Source organism: Mastomys coucha, unplaced genomic scaffold, assembly GCF_008632895.1.
Source record: "Mastomys coucha isolate ucsf_1 unplaced genomic scaffold, UCSF_Mcou_1 pScaffold9, whole genome shotgun sequence".
Classification (NCBI taxonomy): domain Eukaryota; kingdom Metazoa; phylum Chordata; class Mammalia; order Rodentia; family Muridae; genus Mastomys; species Mastomys coucha.
In genome coordinates this window covers 37,491,705-37,508,331 of record NW_022196915.1, presented here as the reverse complement: position 1 = coordinate 37,508,331, position 16,627 = coordinate 37,491,705, and the positions used below count along the sequence as shown (strand labels likewise).

The window sequence follows — 16,627 nt, the reverse complement described above, 5'->3', positions numbered from 1 at the left end:
ATAATAAACTTAAGGCCTTGCGTGGTGGGAAATCACCATGTTTTCCCTCTTTCCGTTTATTGTTCTGACCTAATGAGTTTACAATGCTATCCAATTTCTGTGGGGGTGGAGTCCAGACAGAGTAGCAACAGTTTCATCAAAGGAATCCTCCAAAACCAGCCTTCAGGATGGCTCCTGGAATAAAGTTACCAAAGCTAAGCCTGAAGACTTCCATGTTATCCTAGGACCCACAATGGGGAGGGGCAAACTCTTACAAGTTGTCCTCTGACTTCTACATGATCACTGTGGCACAGGCACTACCCTCTTACACACTAAATACTAAATAAAGAACTGAAAATTAAAAGTGGGCTGGAGAGATGGCTTAGTAGTTAACAAAACTTGCTTTTCTTCCAGAAGACCCGAGTTCAGTTCTTAGAACCTATAATAGGTGGCTCACGACGGCCTTAACTCCATCTCCAGATCTGAGACCTCTCTGGGCATCTGCTTTTAGTTGCACATACCCTTGCTCAGGCACATGCACACACGCACGCACGCACGCACGCACGCATGCACAGTCTGAATACGCCTTAAATCCTGACATGGTGGTAACACCTCTTTAATCCCAGCATTTAGGATGCAGAGACAGGTAGATCTTTGGGAGTTTGAGGCCATCCTGGTCAACATATGGTCAATCTCCAAGCCAGTCATGGCTGTATAGTGAGCCCTGTCTAAAAAATAAAAATAAAAAAAACAAAACAAAAACAAAAAAAGAAAAAAAGGAAAACAAAAACTCTTACAAATTAAAAATAACGCATTTTGTAATCTTGCCATTTCATATTAAAAAGTACGATCTCTTTGGATCACTTTTCCACGTGCTCCTTAAATGGTTAACATTTACTGAGCTCAGGGTCTTAGCATCAGTTAGTGGGACAGGAACCAGTTTTAATAATGCCCAAGTGACCCTAGTGGGGGTGATGAGCAGAGAGAGGTTTTGATTTGTTTGCTTTATTTAAAATCAAGCCTAGATTTCCTAGAGCCATGATGATTATTCTAGTCCATCTTCCAAGGAATTTGATCTTATATGTAGAGACGATGGAGCTGGTCCAGAAAAGATAACAGACCCTGGGAATGCCCAGAAGGGAAGAATGTCCTGGGGGGACACGGAGGGAAGGCCACCTAAATGTTCCTTCCACACAGAGCATTCAGAAGGCTTTGGGTGAATGCCCAGGCTGCTGGCTGCTGATGCAGAGGAGAAGCCAGGTATGAAGTGATCAAAGTGTTCTTGAAGTCAAAACTGGAGGTACTGTCCCACTTTAGAAGGGTAGGCTTCAGGCAGTCTCTCCTCATCTGGTCTTTCTTGGGCTGTGGTGGTCATTACGGGAACCCAAGGACAGCAGTAAGAGTGCTTCCCACACAAGGAGCCTGTGTGCATAGCCTGGGGCTCTAACTGTAAAACCCAGGTCGACTGCCTCCAATTCAGAACACCATCTGCCCAAAGTCAGGGGGAGCTTGTTCTTGGATGCATGCAGGCCCCATGTCTGCTCACCTTAGTTGAATAAAGGGGAAAATGAAGTGGAAGGGGGGAGTATGCTAGAACACAGGAGCTGGTAAAGGAACCAGTTCACAGCCTGTTTAGAAAGCGGCTGTGTGATTGTCAAAGATACTGAAGGAGCCTCTAAAATGGCTCTGTCGACTTTGGCCTGAGGGATACCTCAGTGGGAGAAGTTCTTGCTTGTCAAGCCCGAGGACTTGATGTTCAGTCCCTGGATCTCCTGTGGTAGATGGAGAGAAACAATTTCTACAAATTGACCTCTGGCCTCCTAGGGTTATTTAGATGGCTTGGTGGGAAAAGATGCTAGGGCTGGGCAACCCGAGTTCAATTCCTGAGATCCACAGGGTACAAGGAGAGGAGCAACTCTCAAAAGCTGTCTCTGACTTCTATAGACTCACCGTTGCATGCACACTCCAAATAAGCAAGTAACTAAATACACATCGTCATCATCATCATCAACAACAACAACGCAAAAAGGGTGCCTCATGCCTTTCCTCCAACAGCTGCCGTTTTGTTCTGTGTGGTCCCTTTGACTACATTGCCAGTTCCCTAAGAAGTACTCACAGAAATGGTTCTCTACTCTTAAATCAGACCCTACTTTTTGAGCCTGGAACCTATGGGCTAACTATGCTTCCTGATTGCTGGTTTCCAGGAAATGCTGGGAGGCAGAGAGCAAGCACTTGGTCACTCTGTCTGTGTGTAGCCAGTCATCATATGAGATCAGCATTTAAAGTAAGCTCAGTAGCTTGGCCTGTAAGCTAGTTTTTTTCTACCACCCCTGATTTAGATATACTAATTGGAACCTTGGGAAGTGGCGAAACGCCATGACTTCCTTATTCTAACCTAGGTAGTTGGTGCCACCAAAGGGACAAACATGACATCTTCTGCCCATTCGCCCATCCCATGAACATGTTGTGATCTTAGAAGCCGTAGACACCATCCCTAGAGATGAACACACCGCTCTCTTCTCCAGGTGTGCAGAATTTGTGGAGAGGAAGCCAGTCACATCCTTCACAGTACTAGGTGGCCAGTTATCAACAGGAAACTCACTTCCTCCAGCAGAGGCTGTTTAAAAGACCCTCCAGGCATGCAGGGAAGGAGCTCACCTTGAGCTGTCTTGTTCCTGCTGTGTGAGCTCTGGACCAAGGGGGGTGATCTAGATGGAACTGTGTCAGACCAGCGCAGTGAGCATTCCCTGCTGCAGTGGACTGCTTTCATCTTGCTGGGGATGAGCTATTTCTTGGGAGAGGGACTATGGACGGCAGTGGCTGAGCTCTGACGCATCGGCCTTCCCTGCAAAGCTTCCCATTCTCTCGTGTGGATACTGATGTATCAAAGCTTCCCATTCTCTCGTGTGGATACTGATGTATCAAAGCTTCCCATTCTCTTGTGTGGATACTCATGTATTCTCAGTTTTATGTGAGTTGTTTGGATGATGCTCTTGGTCCTCCATCCCAGATGCTCCTAACCGTTGAGACATCTTTCCGGCCTGAGACCTGGTAGATTCTTAAACAACCCTGAGATGTTTTTAGGCAGGAAGAAAGGGAAACCTATTAATTTTCCAGCTCCAACCTGGCTGTCCTATGTAAAACCTATGGCTCCTATCTTCTAAAACACCATCGACGATGTTTATCTTTCACTGTCAATCTGTATCTACCGGATATAAACCCATGAGAGCAAGGATATAAACGTTGTACATAAATATCTACAAATATATACAAGAAGAGAGAAAGGCTAATAGATCCTATCATACCCACTGCCTTAATTATGTTTCTGTGGCTGTGTCAAGGCACTAAGACCAAGGCAACTTACAGAAGACAGGGTGTATTGGGTGCTTAGTTTCAGGGGATTAGAGTTCATGACTGTCATGGTGGGAAGAATGGCGGCAGGCAGGTAGGAAGGCGGGTAGGCAGGCAGGCAGGCAGACAGGCAGGCAGGCAGGCAGGCAGGCAGGCAGCAGGCAGGCAGGCAGGCAGGCAGGCAGGCAGGCAGGCAGGCAGGCATGGTGCTGGAGCAGTAGTTAGGAGCTCACATCCTAATCCATAAGCACAAGACAGAGATGATAGAGGCAGAGGCAGAGAAAGAAAGAGCTGGGAATGATATGGGCTTCTGAAACCTTGAAGCCCACTCTGAATGACACACCTTCTAATCCTTCCCAAACAGTTCCACCCAACTGGGGACCAAGCATTCAAAGCCTATAGGGGCCACTTTCATTCAAACCACCACACTTGTCTTTCTAAAAACAGCACCACAGATGGAGTATAGCTCAGGGACTAAGCAAGTGGTCAGCATATAGAGTGCTTTCTTGGTCTCTAGGCCCAACCCCAACAAACACACACTTCTCCCCCCACAAACAAACAAACAAACAACCTCTCTCTCTCTCTCTCTCTCTCTCTCTCTCTTTCTCTCTCTCTCTCTCTCACACACACACACATACACACACCCATACACACACACACTAACACACACACACAGTCTCGTATAATACATATATTCACACACACATCACATACATTTACAATCATAAATGCATATATATCCAGCCACACATTCTCACATATAAATACAACACCCATATTCATACACATTCTCCCACACACACTTTCACACATATAAACACTCAACCCCACATACTTATAGTCACACACACATGCACACTCATACAATCACTCACACACATTCTCACACCCATACACGCACACACTTAGACATGCATATATGTACATACTTATACACATATGTTCATTCACACACTTGAGATAAAGGTTCATGTTAGAACAAGACTAAATCAAATGATGGTTTCCATCCCTGCATCAATTCACCAGATTTTCTGAGATGGATGGAGACACAGTTTTTCCTACTGCCCTGGCGTCTGGAACCACACATTTTACTAAGCTCTCATCCACTCCTTCTCCATGTGGAAACCAATGGGTGTTTTTTGTTTTGTTTGCGTAATATCTGGTATTTCAAAGATTCAGCAGAGTCTGGAAGTTATCTGCCACACTCTTCAGAAGCCCAGAGCTTTAGGTAGATGAATGCTAAGTCAAGAGAGTTGTTTTTACCCAACCTGAGATTCTGTATAGGAATAAGCCTTGCTGAGACAGGCGTCTCGCATTGACAGGAATAAACTCTTGTTCTGCTTATTACTCTATGTCTCCACCATAACCTTTATCCAACTTACATCTCTATTAATGGAGTAGAAAATAGCTCCTTCACAGACTTGTGGGGAGGACTGGTTAAAAACGTAGACAACGCCAGGCAGTAGCGGCACATGGCTTTAATCCCAGCACTTGGGAGGCAGATGCAGGGGGATTTCTGAGTTCAAGGCCATCCTGGTCTACAGAGTGAGTTCCAGGACAGTCAGGGAGGGCTACACAGAGAAACCCCGTCTCAAAAAACCAAACCAAAACAAAACAAAACAAAAAAATGTAGACAAAGTATAATAATGTGGGTAGCATTAAATGTTTCCAAATGAATCAAAGGATGCCAAATGCTGACATCACTATTAAATGTTTCTAAAAAGCCCATGATTGTCTAATGAGAACTGATGCAGGACCTGCCTTATTAATGTCTCACGTCAACAGTGAAATCTCTTCCTTCCCCAAGGCACCCAAGCACACTGTTCCTCGGGTCCCTCCCTTTTTGCTCTTTCCTCCTCTGCCCTCCCCAGATTCAACGGTCTCCTTATCAGCTCTTGTCTACGAACAGTGATACAAGAAGGATTTTCTCACATTCATGATTAAAGGGGCATGCTGTCTGCGAGAGCAAGAGCGAAAAGGGCAGGTAAGAGGAGCTAGTGCAAACGGAAGCAGAACCTATGGGGGGAGAGGAGCTAGACAGAACAGATTACAGAAGACAGTCTGGAGGGCAGCGTGTGATGCTGGGTGGGAAGGAAGCTAGCGGGTCAGTAACAGGAATAAGGGCTTCCTAGGTGGACTTGCAATGGGATCTTACGTGGCCAGTGTGATTTAAATTAGTGGGAAGGGATAAAGTATCTTGGAGGGTGGGAGGGCTGCGCTGGTTGAAGCTGGAGGACTCCCACCCACTACCTTCTGCCCCTTTCTGTTTCCTTGGCTTACCAGGAGTTAAAGCCAGAAATGTGAAGGGAATCTTGCCCCTGATGGTCCTAATGGTGATGGTTTTCTTGTTGCTTCTGTTCTGGGAAAACGAGCTGCCTGAGGATGTTGTGCTAACGTCTATAGAACATTTGCATGTGGACTATCCTCAGAATGCTGTTCCTCTGAGGTACTGCAACAACATGATTATCCAGAGAGTCATCAGGGAACCTGACCACACATGCAGAAAGGTGCATGTCTTCATCCACGAGAGGCCTCAGAAGATCAACAGAATTTGCACCTCCTCCAAGAAAGTTATGTGCCCAAACGATTCTGACATTTTCTGCTTCCAGAGTGAGACAAAATTCAGGATGACAGTTTGTCAGCTCATTGATGGCACCAAATACCCTGCCTGCAGGTACCAAATTTCTCCCATAGAGGGGTTTGTTTTTGTGACTTGCGATGACTTAGGACCAGTTAATCTCCAGGGATATGTGGAATAACTTGTCATCAGCCCTGCGTGTGAGAACCTCTCATCTGTCCCCGAGCTTCTCTGTTGAACCTGAATTGTGGACATGGTGTAATGCCGTGAATGGAAGGGGTAGGTGACTTATCCTTCCATTGTTGTTGAGACACAGTCATTGGTTCTGTATCAATAAAAGCATCTCTGCTGAATTAAATCACAGGCTCCACGTGTGTTTTAAGTTTTTGTACCTTGTCTTTGAGTCATTCAATAGAATTAATGGGAATCTGAGGTTGGATTACAGTTAGAGAGCATGAGTCACTTAGGTGCGACACTCAAGGGGCCACCAACCAAACACCACACAAGCAAAACCTAATAATTGGTCTAGATAAACAACATTAAGTCAATATTCTGAAAAATCAAAATGATAGTAAAAATCCCTTTTGTGTAAAATATCTACATCTCAAGGATCTAGTATGATAGGGCAGGATTGGAAAGAGCCAGGTCATATAAACATTACCAGCAGGGAAATAGATCATATTGTTTAAAATGTTAATTTTGTGCATGAAAGGTTATATGACATCTATTTTTTGAGTTGTGATTTTATTTATTCTTCAATAATCTTATATTATGTATTTTTGTTTGTTTAAGAGAGGATCTTACTTTGTAGCTTCTGATGGATTGGAACTCACTATGTAAAATAGCCTGGCCTTGAACTCACAGAGATCTGCCCATCTCTGCCTCTTAATAATTGGGATTAAGCCGGGTGGTGGTGTCACATGCCTTTAATGCCAACACTTGGGAGGCAGAGGCAGGTGGATTTCTGAGTTCAAGGCCAACCTGGTCTACAGAGTGAGTTCCAGGACAGCCGGGCTACACAGAGAAACCCTGTCTCGAAAAACCAAAAAAAAAAAAAAAAAAAAAAAAAAAAAAAAAAAAAAGAACTGAGATTAAAAGCCTAGGGCACATTGCCTGACTCATATAGTATATTTTGATCATATTCATTCTCTTTAGCCCTATTTCCTTCTGACCTCCCTCCCAGCCCCTTAATTGATTATCTAATACAAAGTGGTCAGCCATGAAACTACAAAGACACAAACAACAAAAATGAATCTGCACATATATGCATAGTTATGCAAATGTGTAATAATATGCAAATCTATAACAACAAAAGAAAAAGAGATATCAACTTGAAAATGGGCAAACATGGGAGGGGTTGAAGAAAGAGGACATAGGAGGGGACATGGGAGGGGCCGGAGGAAAGGGAAGAAGGAAAAAAGTGACAAAATTCTGTTTTAATTAAAAATAAAATAAAAATTTCAGTTTCATGTTCTTTCATTTTCTTAAAAACAAAACAAGCCATAGTGTCCCGTTTGTGTTGGTCAATTATTCCTGAGCACGAGGGCCGCCCTGAGGTATGGTTGTTGTACCTGGTGTGTCATTCCATTAAAGAAAAGTGAATTCTCCTCTTCCAGCAGCTATCAATTAATAGATTATTGCCTGGGGGTGAGACTTTGCCTCCACTTCCCCTTGAATTTATTTATTTGTCTTATTTTTGAGTATGTGTCGCATTTATGTAGCGCCCATGCAGGTGAGAGGGGCGTCTGGCTCCCTGAAATTGGAGTTACAGGTGGTTATGAGATTCTCCGTGAGTTCTGGGACCTGAACCTTGCTTTCTGCAAGAGCCATAATAAGTACTCTTAACCTCTGAGCCATCTCTCCGACCCTTTGTCTGTCTGTCTATCTATCTATCTATCTATCTATCTATCTATCTATCTATCTATCTATCTATCTAAAGAAAAGAGATTGGGGTTACCTCTTAGGGACTTTCTCCTTTAACATATTCTAAAAATTTATTGTTTGAGAACTCATACATATATGCATTGTGCTTCCGCTGAACACACCCGGCTCTCTGTGCTTCAGCTTTTCTCATCCTCTACATTTCCACACACCACTTCATGTGTCCTTTTCTTTCTCAACTCAGAGCCTACTTTTCTTTGTCCCACAGTTTAATCAGGGCTGTCTGTGTCACCCTGAGTTTGGAACTGACCATCGGAGCCTGAACCAGTGGGCTGCCGAGGTCAGCAGTAAGTGGCAGGGCCAGTGAGTCCGTTTTCCCTCAGTAGCTGACTGTTAGGAGGGCCTGACTTCTGTGGACTCCCCACCAGGATGCCCAGCTCCTGTAAGTTTATGACTGCCCTAGACAAGTTGTGCATAGGAGATGTCATTTTGCAGTCCCTCCCCCAACCCTGTGGCTCTGATACACTTTCGGTCTCCTCCTCTACAATGTTGGGTGAGCGTTAAGGGGTGATTTTAAACCTCTTGCCTAGGGATGAGCCCTAAACCATTCTTTATTCTCAGCATCTCAGTCTGTCATAGGTATTTGCAGTCGCCTTTGTTCACCATAAGGAGTAAACAAAGCCTTGATTTAAGGCTGAGATAGCCTTTGTCTGTAGGCAGAAACACAGATATCTAGAGGGTGGTTTGATGCTCTGTCAGTTTAGCTAAGTAGTCAGGTTAGGTTCCCCTCCAGGGTCTAAGACCTTTTCAGCCATGGTTTAAAAGATTAGGCAAGCCCAGTCGGGCCACCATTGTATCAATAGGTACATGTTGCATAGCAGGTTAGTGTTTCATTTCACATCAGTTCTAGCTCATCCACACCTTTACCACACAGCATCCTACTCAGAACTATGTGGCACTTTGAGAGCCAACCAGCAGGGAAGAATTTTCCAGTGAGCTCCAGCTCAGTCTCTCTACAACTTTCATCCATGTTTCATCCATGAGCTGTCTGTAGCAGTAGGGTTGGTGGCCAGGAGGAATGACTGGAGCCTATATTTTGGGGGGTCACTTCTGGGGTCTTAAAGACTCTTCTTAAAGATAGATTATACACCTCACACTGCATCCGTTCCTGTTCACCAGCTCCTCCTGGTCTCAAAAGAAAAGAAAAGGAGATTGGAAGGCACCCACTCCATCAGAGACCATTCCTGTAAAGACCATGGAGAGATGCGGATGCAGAGGTCCGCAAAAAGGGCGGGGGTCTCTCTGAGCTAATGTCTTTCCACTTCAAAATTCTGAATGAGGCAGAGAGAGGTTTTGAACCGGACTGCAGACTCCTTCACCTCTGGTACTTGCTGTTAAGTTCCGTGTGTAGCCACCCCACGTTCAGCTACAAATGTGGTAACCTACAGGTGGGGGGGAGAGCAAGACAAATAGAGCCTCCTACTCTGGGAACTTCAGCAAGTCTTGATCATTAGGCTTCTGTTAGTATTCTCCTAGCAATTAGTTTTTCCATCTATAAAATTATGATAACCCTTGTGTGTGTGTTTTTTTCTAAGTCTGTTATTCTATAGTTTTATTTCTTAAGTAGTGCTTGAGGGAAGGCTTAAGTTGGAAAAATAATAAGAAATACAGGTAATGGGCAAGTAGGGGCCAGTTTATTGGGTCATTAATTCTGAGTGAAGAAGTCTAAGTCTTGTACGTGGGAAGCAAGACTAAGAAAGTGTGTGGGCCAGAGCAGGGTGAGCGGTTCCAAAATGTTAAAGAGCTTGTTCCGTCCTGATCTTCTCAGTTGAGAGACTTCAGTTGTTGTACCTGCCATTTGGACTTAACTCAAAGTCATATCGAAAGAGGAAGTGCATCTCTGTGGGCTGCTAATTCTGTCTTCTCAAGACGTTAAATTGTGACCAGCCAGGGAGGTTTCTAGGAAGGAGGGCAACTGTCCCAACTTCACAGATTGTAAGTCAGAACCCATCTAGTGGCTTCTTCCACACAGCGCAAGGCTTCTCCAGATGAATATCATTTTTTTTTTCTCTGTCAGAATCCCATCGTCGCTGTTGCCTTGGGAAGTTTTAAGTGCTCCCAAGTGACCAGAGTACTCGGCGGCGTCTGAACAGAGAGAGAGCAGTGGCTGTGGGCACGGTGGGAAGTGGGTTACAGGAGGGCAGCCTCAGGTCAGGAGCAGCAAAGCAGCCCCTTGCTGCTGTTTTCTTGCCTCATCCCTAGGCGATGTCAGACCCCCAGTGTGGCAGCATTGCCTTCTCCTTTGCCTTCATTCCCTTTATGTCCTTCCTCCCTCTAACTTCTCTGTCCTCCTTAAAAACAACTCTTGAAGATAAATGAGTCCCTTTAAGGTACAAGTGACATCGATCTAGGAATCCATTTTATAGCGTTTTTCATTCTCAATAGAGATCAAAGCCCAATTCAGAGAAATTGTGCCCTTTAGACATCTTTATTTTGGGGTGTGTATATATATTTTATAATGAACACCTAATAATTTGCAATCAAAATGTGCAAGTGCAGTAGCTGTGAATTCTGCCCATGTGAAATATGTGCTGAGACGGGGATCTCAGCAATGCTCTTCCTCATTGCTTTCCTGTTGCCCTAATGTCACTTCACCAAGAGGGTCAATGGCAAAGGATGTAGAGGTTCCAGGAAATAACTAAGTTATTTACAGATTCTTCCTCTGTTCAATATCCACCAAGTCTATGCCTAGGGTACACAGGTTCAAGAACACATGTAGACAGAGTTCTTAATTATCCACCAGTCATCAGGTATTATAGTACATGCCTGTCACTTAGTGCTCAGGACGCTGAGGCAGGAGGCTCAATTTTGAGTTTCAGTCCAGCTTAGGCAATTTAGCAAGTTCCATGCCATCCTGTTTTAAATAGCGAGATCTTGTCTTTAAAGACAAGTGAGAGGCTGGAATGTGACTCATGCTTAAGGGCATGCACTGAGGTTCCTTCAGAGGACCAGGTCAGTGCCCAACACCCATGTCACACGTCAGACAGCTTACAATCCTCTGTAACTCTAGGTCCACAGGGGCTGATGTTCTGTTCTGGCCTTTCAGGATTCCCACATTCACGATTATGCACACACACACACACACACACACACACACACACATGCATGCACGTGCACAACTAAAAACAGTAAAAAAATAAACATTTTAGAAAGTAAGTTATAAGAGAGCCACAGAAATAAGAAATTCGGTAGACTTAAATGAGAAGAAGATGTGTCAAAGAAAAAATGCAATCTGGATTTGGTTTGGGGGGGTTTCAAGAGGCAGAATAGAAAGCACCAAAGTGGGAGAGATGGGGGTCTGAGAGATGGGGGTCTGAGAGATGGCTCGGGGGTGAAGGTCACTTGCTGCTTTTTCAGATGACTCGTTTGGTTCTTCACACTGACATCAAATAGCTCCTAATTGCACGTAACTCCAGCAATAGGGGGTCTGACATTCTTTTCTGGCCCCTGTGGGTACCCATATACACATGACATATACAGACACACAGCTAGGAATACAAAATAAAAATCTGGTGGAAAAAAGGAGAGATGGAGGCTTCTGGTGTGTTCAGATAAGAAAGGGAGGGTCATCCTGATTGATCAGGGCAGCTTTGTTTAGCAAAATCACTAGAAGCTCTGAGTCCTGACTGAGATGAGAACAAGCAAAAGTTTGGTTTGTGGCCTTCACGAGGGCAGGCTTCCTCTGTTCCCAGAGCCAAGGACAGAAGTGTCAAGAGTTCCAAGGAAGTGTCTTTCAAGTGGTGCCAAGTGGCAATGCAGAGCACACATGGGTAGGAGAAACTTGTAAAGGAGAGAGGAAAAGAAGGAAAAATCACTCTAGAGTGTGAGAGAGGGTTATCCACACAAATAACCATCTTTTCTGGGACTTGCACTATGGAATGTCTAGCACTGACAATACTAAAGGGTCATCACATTGATTAGCCATGCTATGCTGTTGATAGTTTGGACGTGATGTTCGTGCAGGTCCGTGTGTGAAGCTGTGTCTGCTGGCAGTGGTCAGAAAGGATGTTTCAGGATCAGGGAGTTGTCAGCCTTACAGCAGTGTGTGTCATACCTGTCACTTAACCAGACAGTGAGAAGACAGGACGCAGTGAAACATAAAGCAAGATATACAGTCGGCTCTCAGAAAGCAAAACGATAAAAACCCTTTGGGATCGAAGAAATGGTGAGGAAGACTTTACAGAAGGAAGAGGAAGCAGGATGCTTCCTGGCTCCAGGATCAGACTACCACAGACACACTCTGTCCAGTTCCCCTTGAGTGTTCTTGGCTTCTTGGTTCCTCATCAAGCCCACACACATCTGTCTACCCCTTCCTTGCCCCTCCTCCCCTCAGTTAGTCCCAATAGCAGAAACTCTTAGTATGAGACGCAGTCTCACTTCCAGCCCTGCAAGACACTGGACTCTTTCTCAGCAGCATCAACTTGTCAAAGGAACTGGTAAAGAGAGAGATTCGTGACTGAGAACAGGTGCGGAAGTAGCCGGGGAGTAGAGAAAGGTCACTGTCTGTGCTTGTTCATATGACACCAGGAACCAAGTCCTGTATGGGCAGTAAAAGACAGCAATAGTGAGGTGTTTAGGGTGAGACGACTTTGACCTACATGGAGACAGTAAACCCTTCCAGCAAGAGCAGAAAAGAGAGAGATGCTTGGTCCCAGCACATTAGATTCAGCTCATGGGCTTTATGTCTTTGTTTGTCATTTTGTTTTTTCTTCAGATTTGTAAACTAAAGTTAAATGAGATAGAGTGAATGACTGTAAGTGGAGATTTTAACATTGCTGCTCAGGCTCCTCAATGGACGGTCATCTTGCTATGTCATATTTTAATTATATCTGTAGGAATCTTACGTTTAGAGGTCATTACTAAGAATAGCTACCCTCACCAAGAGGAAACCATCTCCCCTGTATTGTTCCTTTTATCTTTACTGCAGACAAGATCACTGTGCTTATGACATGGCAGTCTCTCTGCTGCTGCTTGCCCTTGGACTGCTTCTTGTAGAGCCTTCAGAAAGCAGAATGAAAGGGACCACAGACCAATTTTCACAGAAAGAGATGCAACCTGCTGCAAAACAGACTCTTGAGGAATCAACAAACTCAACCCTGTCAGGCAAAACTACCGGCCTCAGCATGTCCACGCATGTAATGTCTGCCCCTCCCCGAACATCCAGAAGGCTCATCATCCCCAAGGGAAATGCTATAAGAGATGGCAGGAACTGTGTAAACAGCCTGAGCGTCTGGAGAGCAGACGTACACGTGAATGAGTCGTGTCAGTTGGGCAATAACTTTATACGTGGCTCCACGGATGTGAGCCTCGGAATTCCCAAGGCCACCAGTGGAAAATGTGAAGAAACACCTAATCTAAGCAGCTGTGGGTACCTAGGACTGGAGCGTACCACGTGCAAGGTCCTTGCAGGCCACCAGTGCCCCAGGTACCATGAGCACAGCATAACCTCATTAAAGAGAATCCTGACAGTGCTGACAAGCCATTCTCTAATGAGTTGGTTAGTTAGTGGCTGTAAATTGTAAAGCTTTGAGACTATAAAGAAGGACAAGTTCATGGTCATTGTTGCTTCTCTTCTTCTGCTACACACATCTTTCCTTTAGTACACCGAGAACACTATACTAACCTGATGAGTGGAACAAAATAGCCCAATACAGCACAAGTTAATGAAAACTTGTAACTGACCCTAGAACACACACTCATCTTCTCACTCTCACTCTTGTTCCCACAAACTACATTCCTTCCTAGTTGTTTAGCTATCAAAGCTGAGTCTGCCCCAGTAGGCAAAGGTAAGCAGAGAAACTCCAGGTCAGATAGTAAATGAGGGTGACGTACATACTTAGTCCTGCTCTTCCAAGGTGCGTGAGCAGGTGTGTGCACCTGAGCGCGCCTGCCTCCCACACAGCTGTGGGTTGCTTGTCCTCCAGGAGATATCTCAGCGTCCACAGGTCCAGCACTGTACAGCTTGCATTTCTCCTTCTCTGTTCCTATCTCAGGGCTGCTGCAGAGAGGAAACAAAAATCTTGCCACCACTAGGCAAAGTCTTGCTACTCTAGAGCTGTGCCTGCTGAGGGGCAAACTATAGGAAACACAAAAGGTAGCGATGGGTCAAGTTTATGGCACGTTTCAAGCAGGGTTATCTTCAATCTTGATGCTTTCTCTACCAGTCTTAAGCCCGCAGAGTTAACAGTGCGTGAGGCACAGACAGTTACCATGTTGCTATTCATTGTTGTGCAAATATATGTGCCTGTTTATCCTCTTCTGTCTTTCCTTCATCCCAAAGCAACTTTTTTTTTAAACATTTTTATTTGAAATAAACGAGTGCAAATGAATACTATGTTGCTAAATGCTTTTTCTTGCAGCACAGGGTTCATTATGTGTTGATATTCCCAATATTTTTATACTGATACAGAGTTCTCATTGTGTTGAAAATACAAGATGCTGACAGTTAACCGATATAAATCATCGTAACCACATTTAACACTTGGGGGCTTTTGAGCTGAATTCTCTTGTCAGCACAGTGGCTGCTTACACAGTGTTTCTCGTTCACTCTTTCTTTGGTTACTATGATAGGTAAGCAGAGCTCAATTAGCATTTGGTGGTAAGAGGAATGTGATGTAGGGAAAAGCCTGGGTCCTGAAGGATAATTGAGGATACAGGTCGGATGCTGTGCTCAGTGAATCCATTCTAGGGTTACTTTCATGTGGCAGGTCTGATACTACACTACATTCACTCTCCAAGCAGAAGAATTGGTTTTCCATCAGTACATCATTGAAAATTGTCTCTTCTTGCTTCATATTTAGTTCACATATGCCTAACTTCTTTTCTACACCATTCATTTATAGTGGAGGGGCAAGTCAGCCCCAGAGATAACTATTTTTGTTTTGGTTTGGTTTGGTTTGGTTTTGGTCCTAAATACAAGAGACAGATTTGGCTACAGGAGAAGGCAATGAGAAGGACAGAGGTGTATAATGCTGGCTTTGAAAGTGGACAAAGTAGCTGTGTTAGTTATTTTTCTTGATGTGTTAACAAAACGTCCTGATAAAAGCCAATAAAGGGGAAAGGTTTTGTTTTAACCCAAGTTAGATGAGTCGAGTTCTGCAAAGCTTGAAGCAGCTCCCAGGAGCAGGAAACAGAGATAATTGTATACTTTGTACGCTTTGTGGAGCTCAACTTGCTTTTCCCTCCTTGACTGCTCAGGATTCTCTACCCAGAGACTAGTCCTGCCAGCGGTTAAGATGGCTTGTTGATGGATTTTCACACATCAATCAATGTAACAAAGATAACTCCCACAGGCATGCTCAGAGGCCATCTCCCAGGTGAGTCAGGGACCAGTTCCACATCTAGTCATTTCTCCTTACGGACGGAATACGTGACCGCGTGTGGTGCCTGACATTAGGTCTCCACTCTGAAGACTTTTCTTTGCTGGTGTCTTGCAAGGTTGTCCCTGAAAGGGGTGGTAATGCTGCAGGTGTCCACTCTGGGTGGTGCCTCCATCATGTGCAGACCAGGCCCCAGTTTTCTTTTTGTCCATTAATGATAGTGCACACTCTATAATGTTCACTATGGCTTCTACTGCCATTACAATGTCTTCTGCTACCATGCGTGCACGCACTCAGAGAAGCAGTCTCTTTTTCTTTCCCTCTGAACCATCTCACTGGCCCCAGTAACATTGATTTCAGACTCTGGTCCTCCAGAACTGTGGGAAAAATCAATGTATTTGTTTGTTTGTTTGTTTTTCAAGACAGGGTTTCTCCTTGTAGTCCTGGAGCTCACTCTGTAGACCAGGCTGGCTTCTAAGTCAGAGATTTGCCTGCCTCTGCCTCCTGAGTACTGGCATTAAAGGTGTGTACCACCACTGCCTGGCCCAATGTATGTGTTATGTTGCTTTAAGGCAACACATTTGTGGAAATCTGGTACAGTAGTCATAGAAACTAATAGAAGGATCATGAAAAATCATTTAAAGATAAGACATTAAATATATAAAAAGAAGTAATGTTTGCATATTAATCTTATAGTATAGACATTAGGTTCAAAGAAAGAGGGAAAGATAGATTATGGATCTGAGTAACATGTATAATCTGGGCAAGAAAATAAAGATAATGATAGAATAACAGTAATAGAGAAGAATCAGACAAGGTTAATATGGAAACATTTAAAGGAAGCCTGCATGGGATTTTCTGACTGACTCAGCCTTTTGCCTCTACTATAAAGTTGGCTCTGAATTTCTCTGACTGTCTCAGTGGGTACTTTTAGGAAAAAGCACCCCAGCGTGGGTACAATTATGTTTTATCTACCTGAAGGAATGATAACCAGACATTTATTTATTCAAGAAGTTGTTTATATCATTGTACACTCATGGATATTTACGATCAGAGTGGGGTTATACTCTAAGGCTTATTTAAAACATTCTGTGGCTTCAGTTTTAGCTTTTAGGGATCTTTCAGTCAAACCTAGTGACTTCTTATGACTGCCTCTACACCCTCTTCCATGAGGTCACTCAAATATCTGTAAATTTAGGGGCTTCTCTGCATCTTGCTATGGTCTTAACTCTACGGATTAATTTGTAAGCTTTATAAATGCTCAGGTTCATTTTACTGAGTTCTGATGTACAGATGTTATATACCAACACTGCAGCAGCCTATAGTAAGCAGATGTGCATCTCATCTAGGCACCCCTGGTCTGACTGTCCACATCCTGTCCATCATGGTCTCTTCTGTCAGTACATCTTTGACTTATCCATGATGGGAAAGTGGTTACCCAGTTGTGGACTCCTTACAC

At 44.2% G+C, this 16,627-nt stretch overlaps 2 protein-coding genes across 3 annotated transcripts; both read left to right on the top strand.

The window, feature by feature from the left end:
- The first annotated feature begins 5,125 nt into the window (after positions 1-5,125).
- On the top strand, positions 5,126-6,271 carry Rnase12 (ribonuclease A family member 12 (inactive)). 2 transcript variants are annotated; one of them, XM_031361930.1, is made up of 2 exons: positions 5,126-5,314; positions 5,703-6,271. In XM_031361930.1, the coding sequence occupies exons 1-2, from the start codon at positions 5,267-5,269 to the stop codon at positions 6,087-6,089; spliced, it is 435 nt and encodes a 144-aa protein (XP_031217790.1). In that variant the 5' UTR covers positions 5,126-5,266; the 3' UTR covers positions 6,090-6,271. The 2 variants fall into 2 exon arrangements, with proteins under 2 accessions (XP_031217790.1, XP_031217789.1); XM_031361929.1 differs by having other exon boundaries at positions 5,614-6,271.
- Positions 6,272-12,214: 5,943 nt separating this feature from the next.
- Rnase11 (ribonuclease A family member 11 (inactive)) lies at positions 12,215-15,344 on the top strand. Its single transcript, XM_031361644.1, has 2 exons — positions 12,215-12,315; positions 12,777-15,344. Exon 2 carries the CDS (start codon positions 12,799-12,801, stop codon positions 13,369-13,371), a length of 573 nt encoding a protein of 190 aa, XP_031217504.1. The 5' UTR covers positions 12,215-12,315; positions 12,777-12,798; the 3' UTR covers positions 13,372-15,344.
- Positions 15,345-16,627: the final 1,283 nt, after the last annotated feature.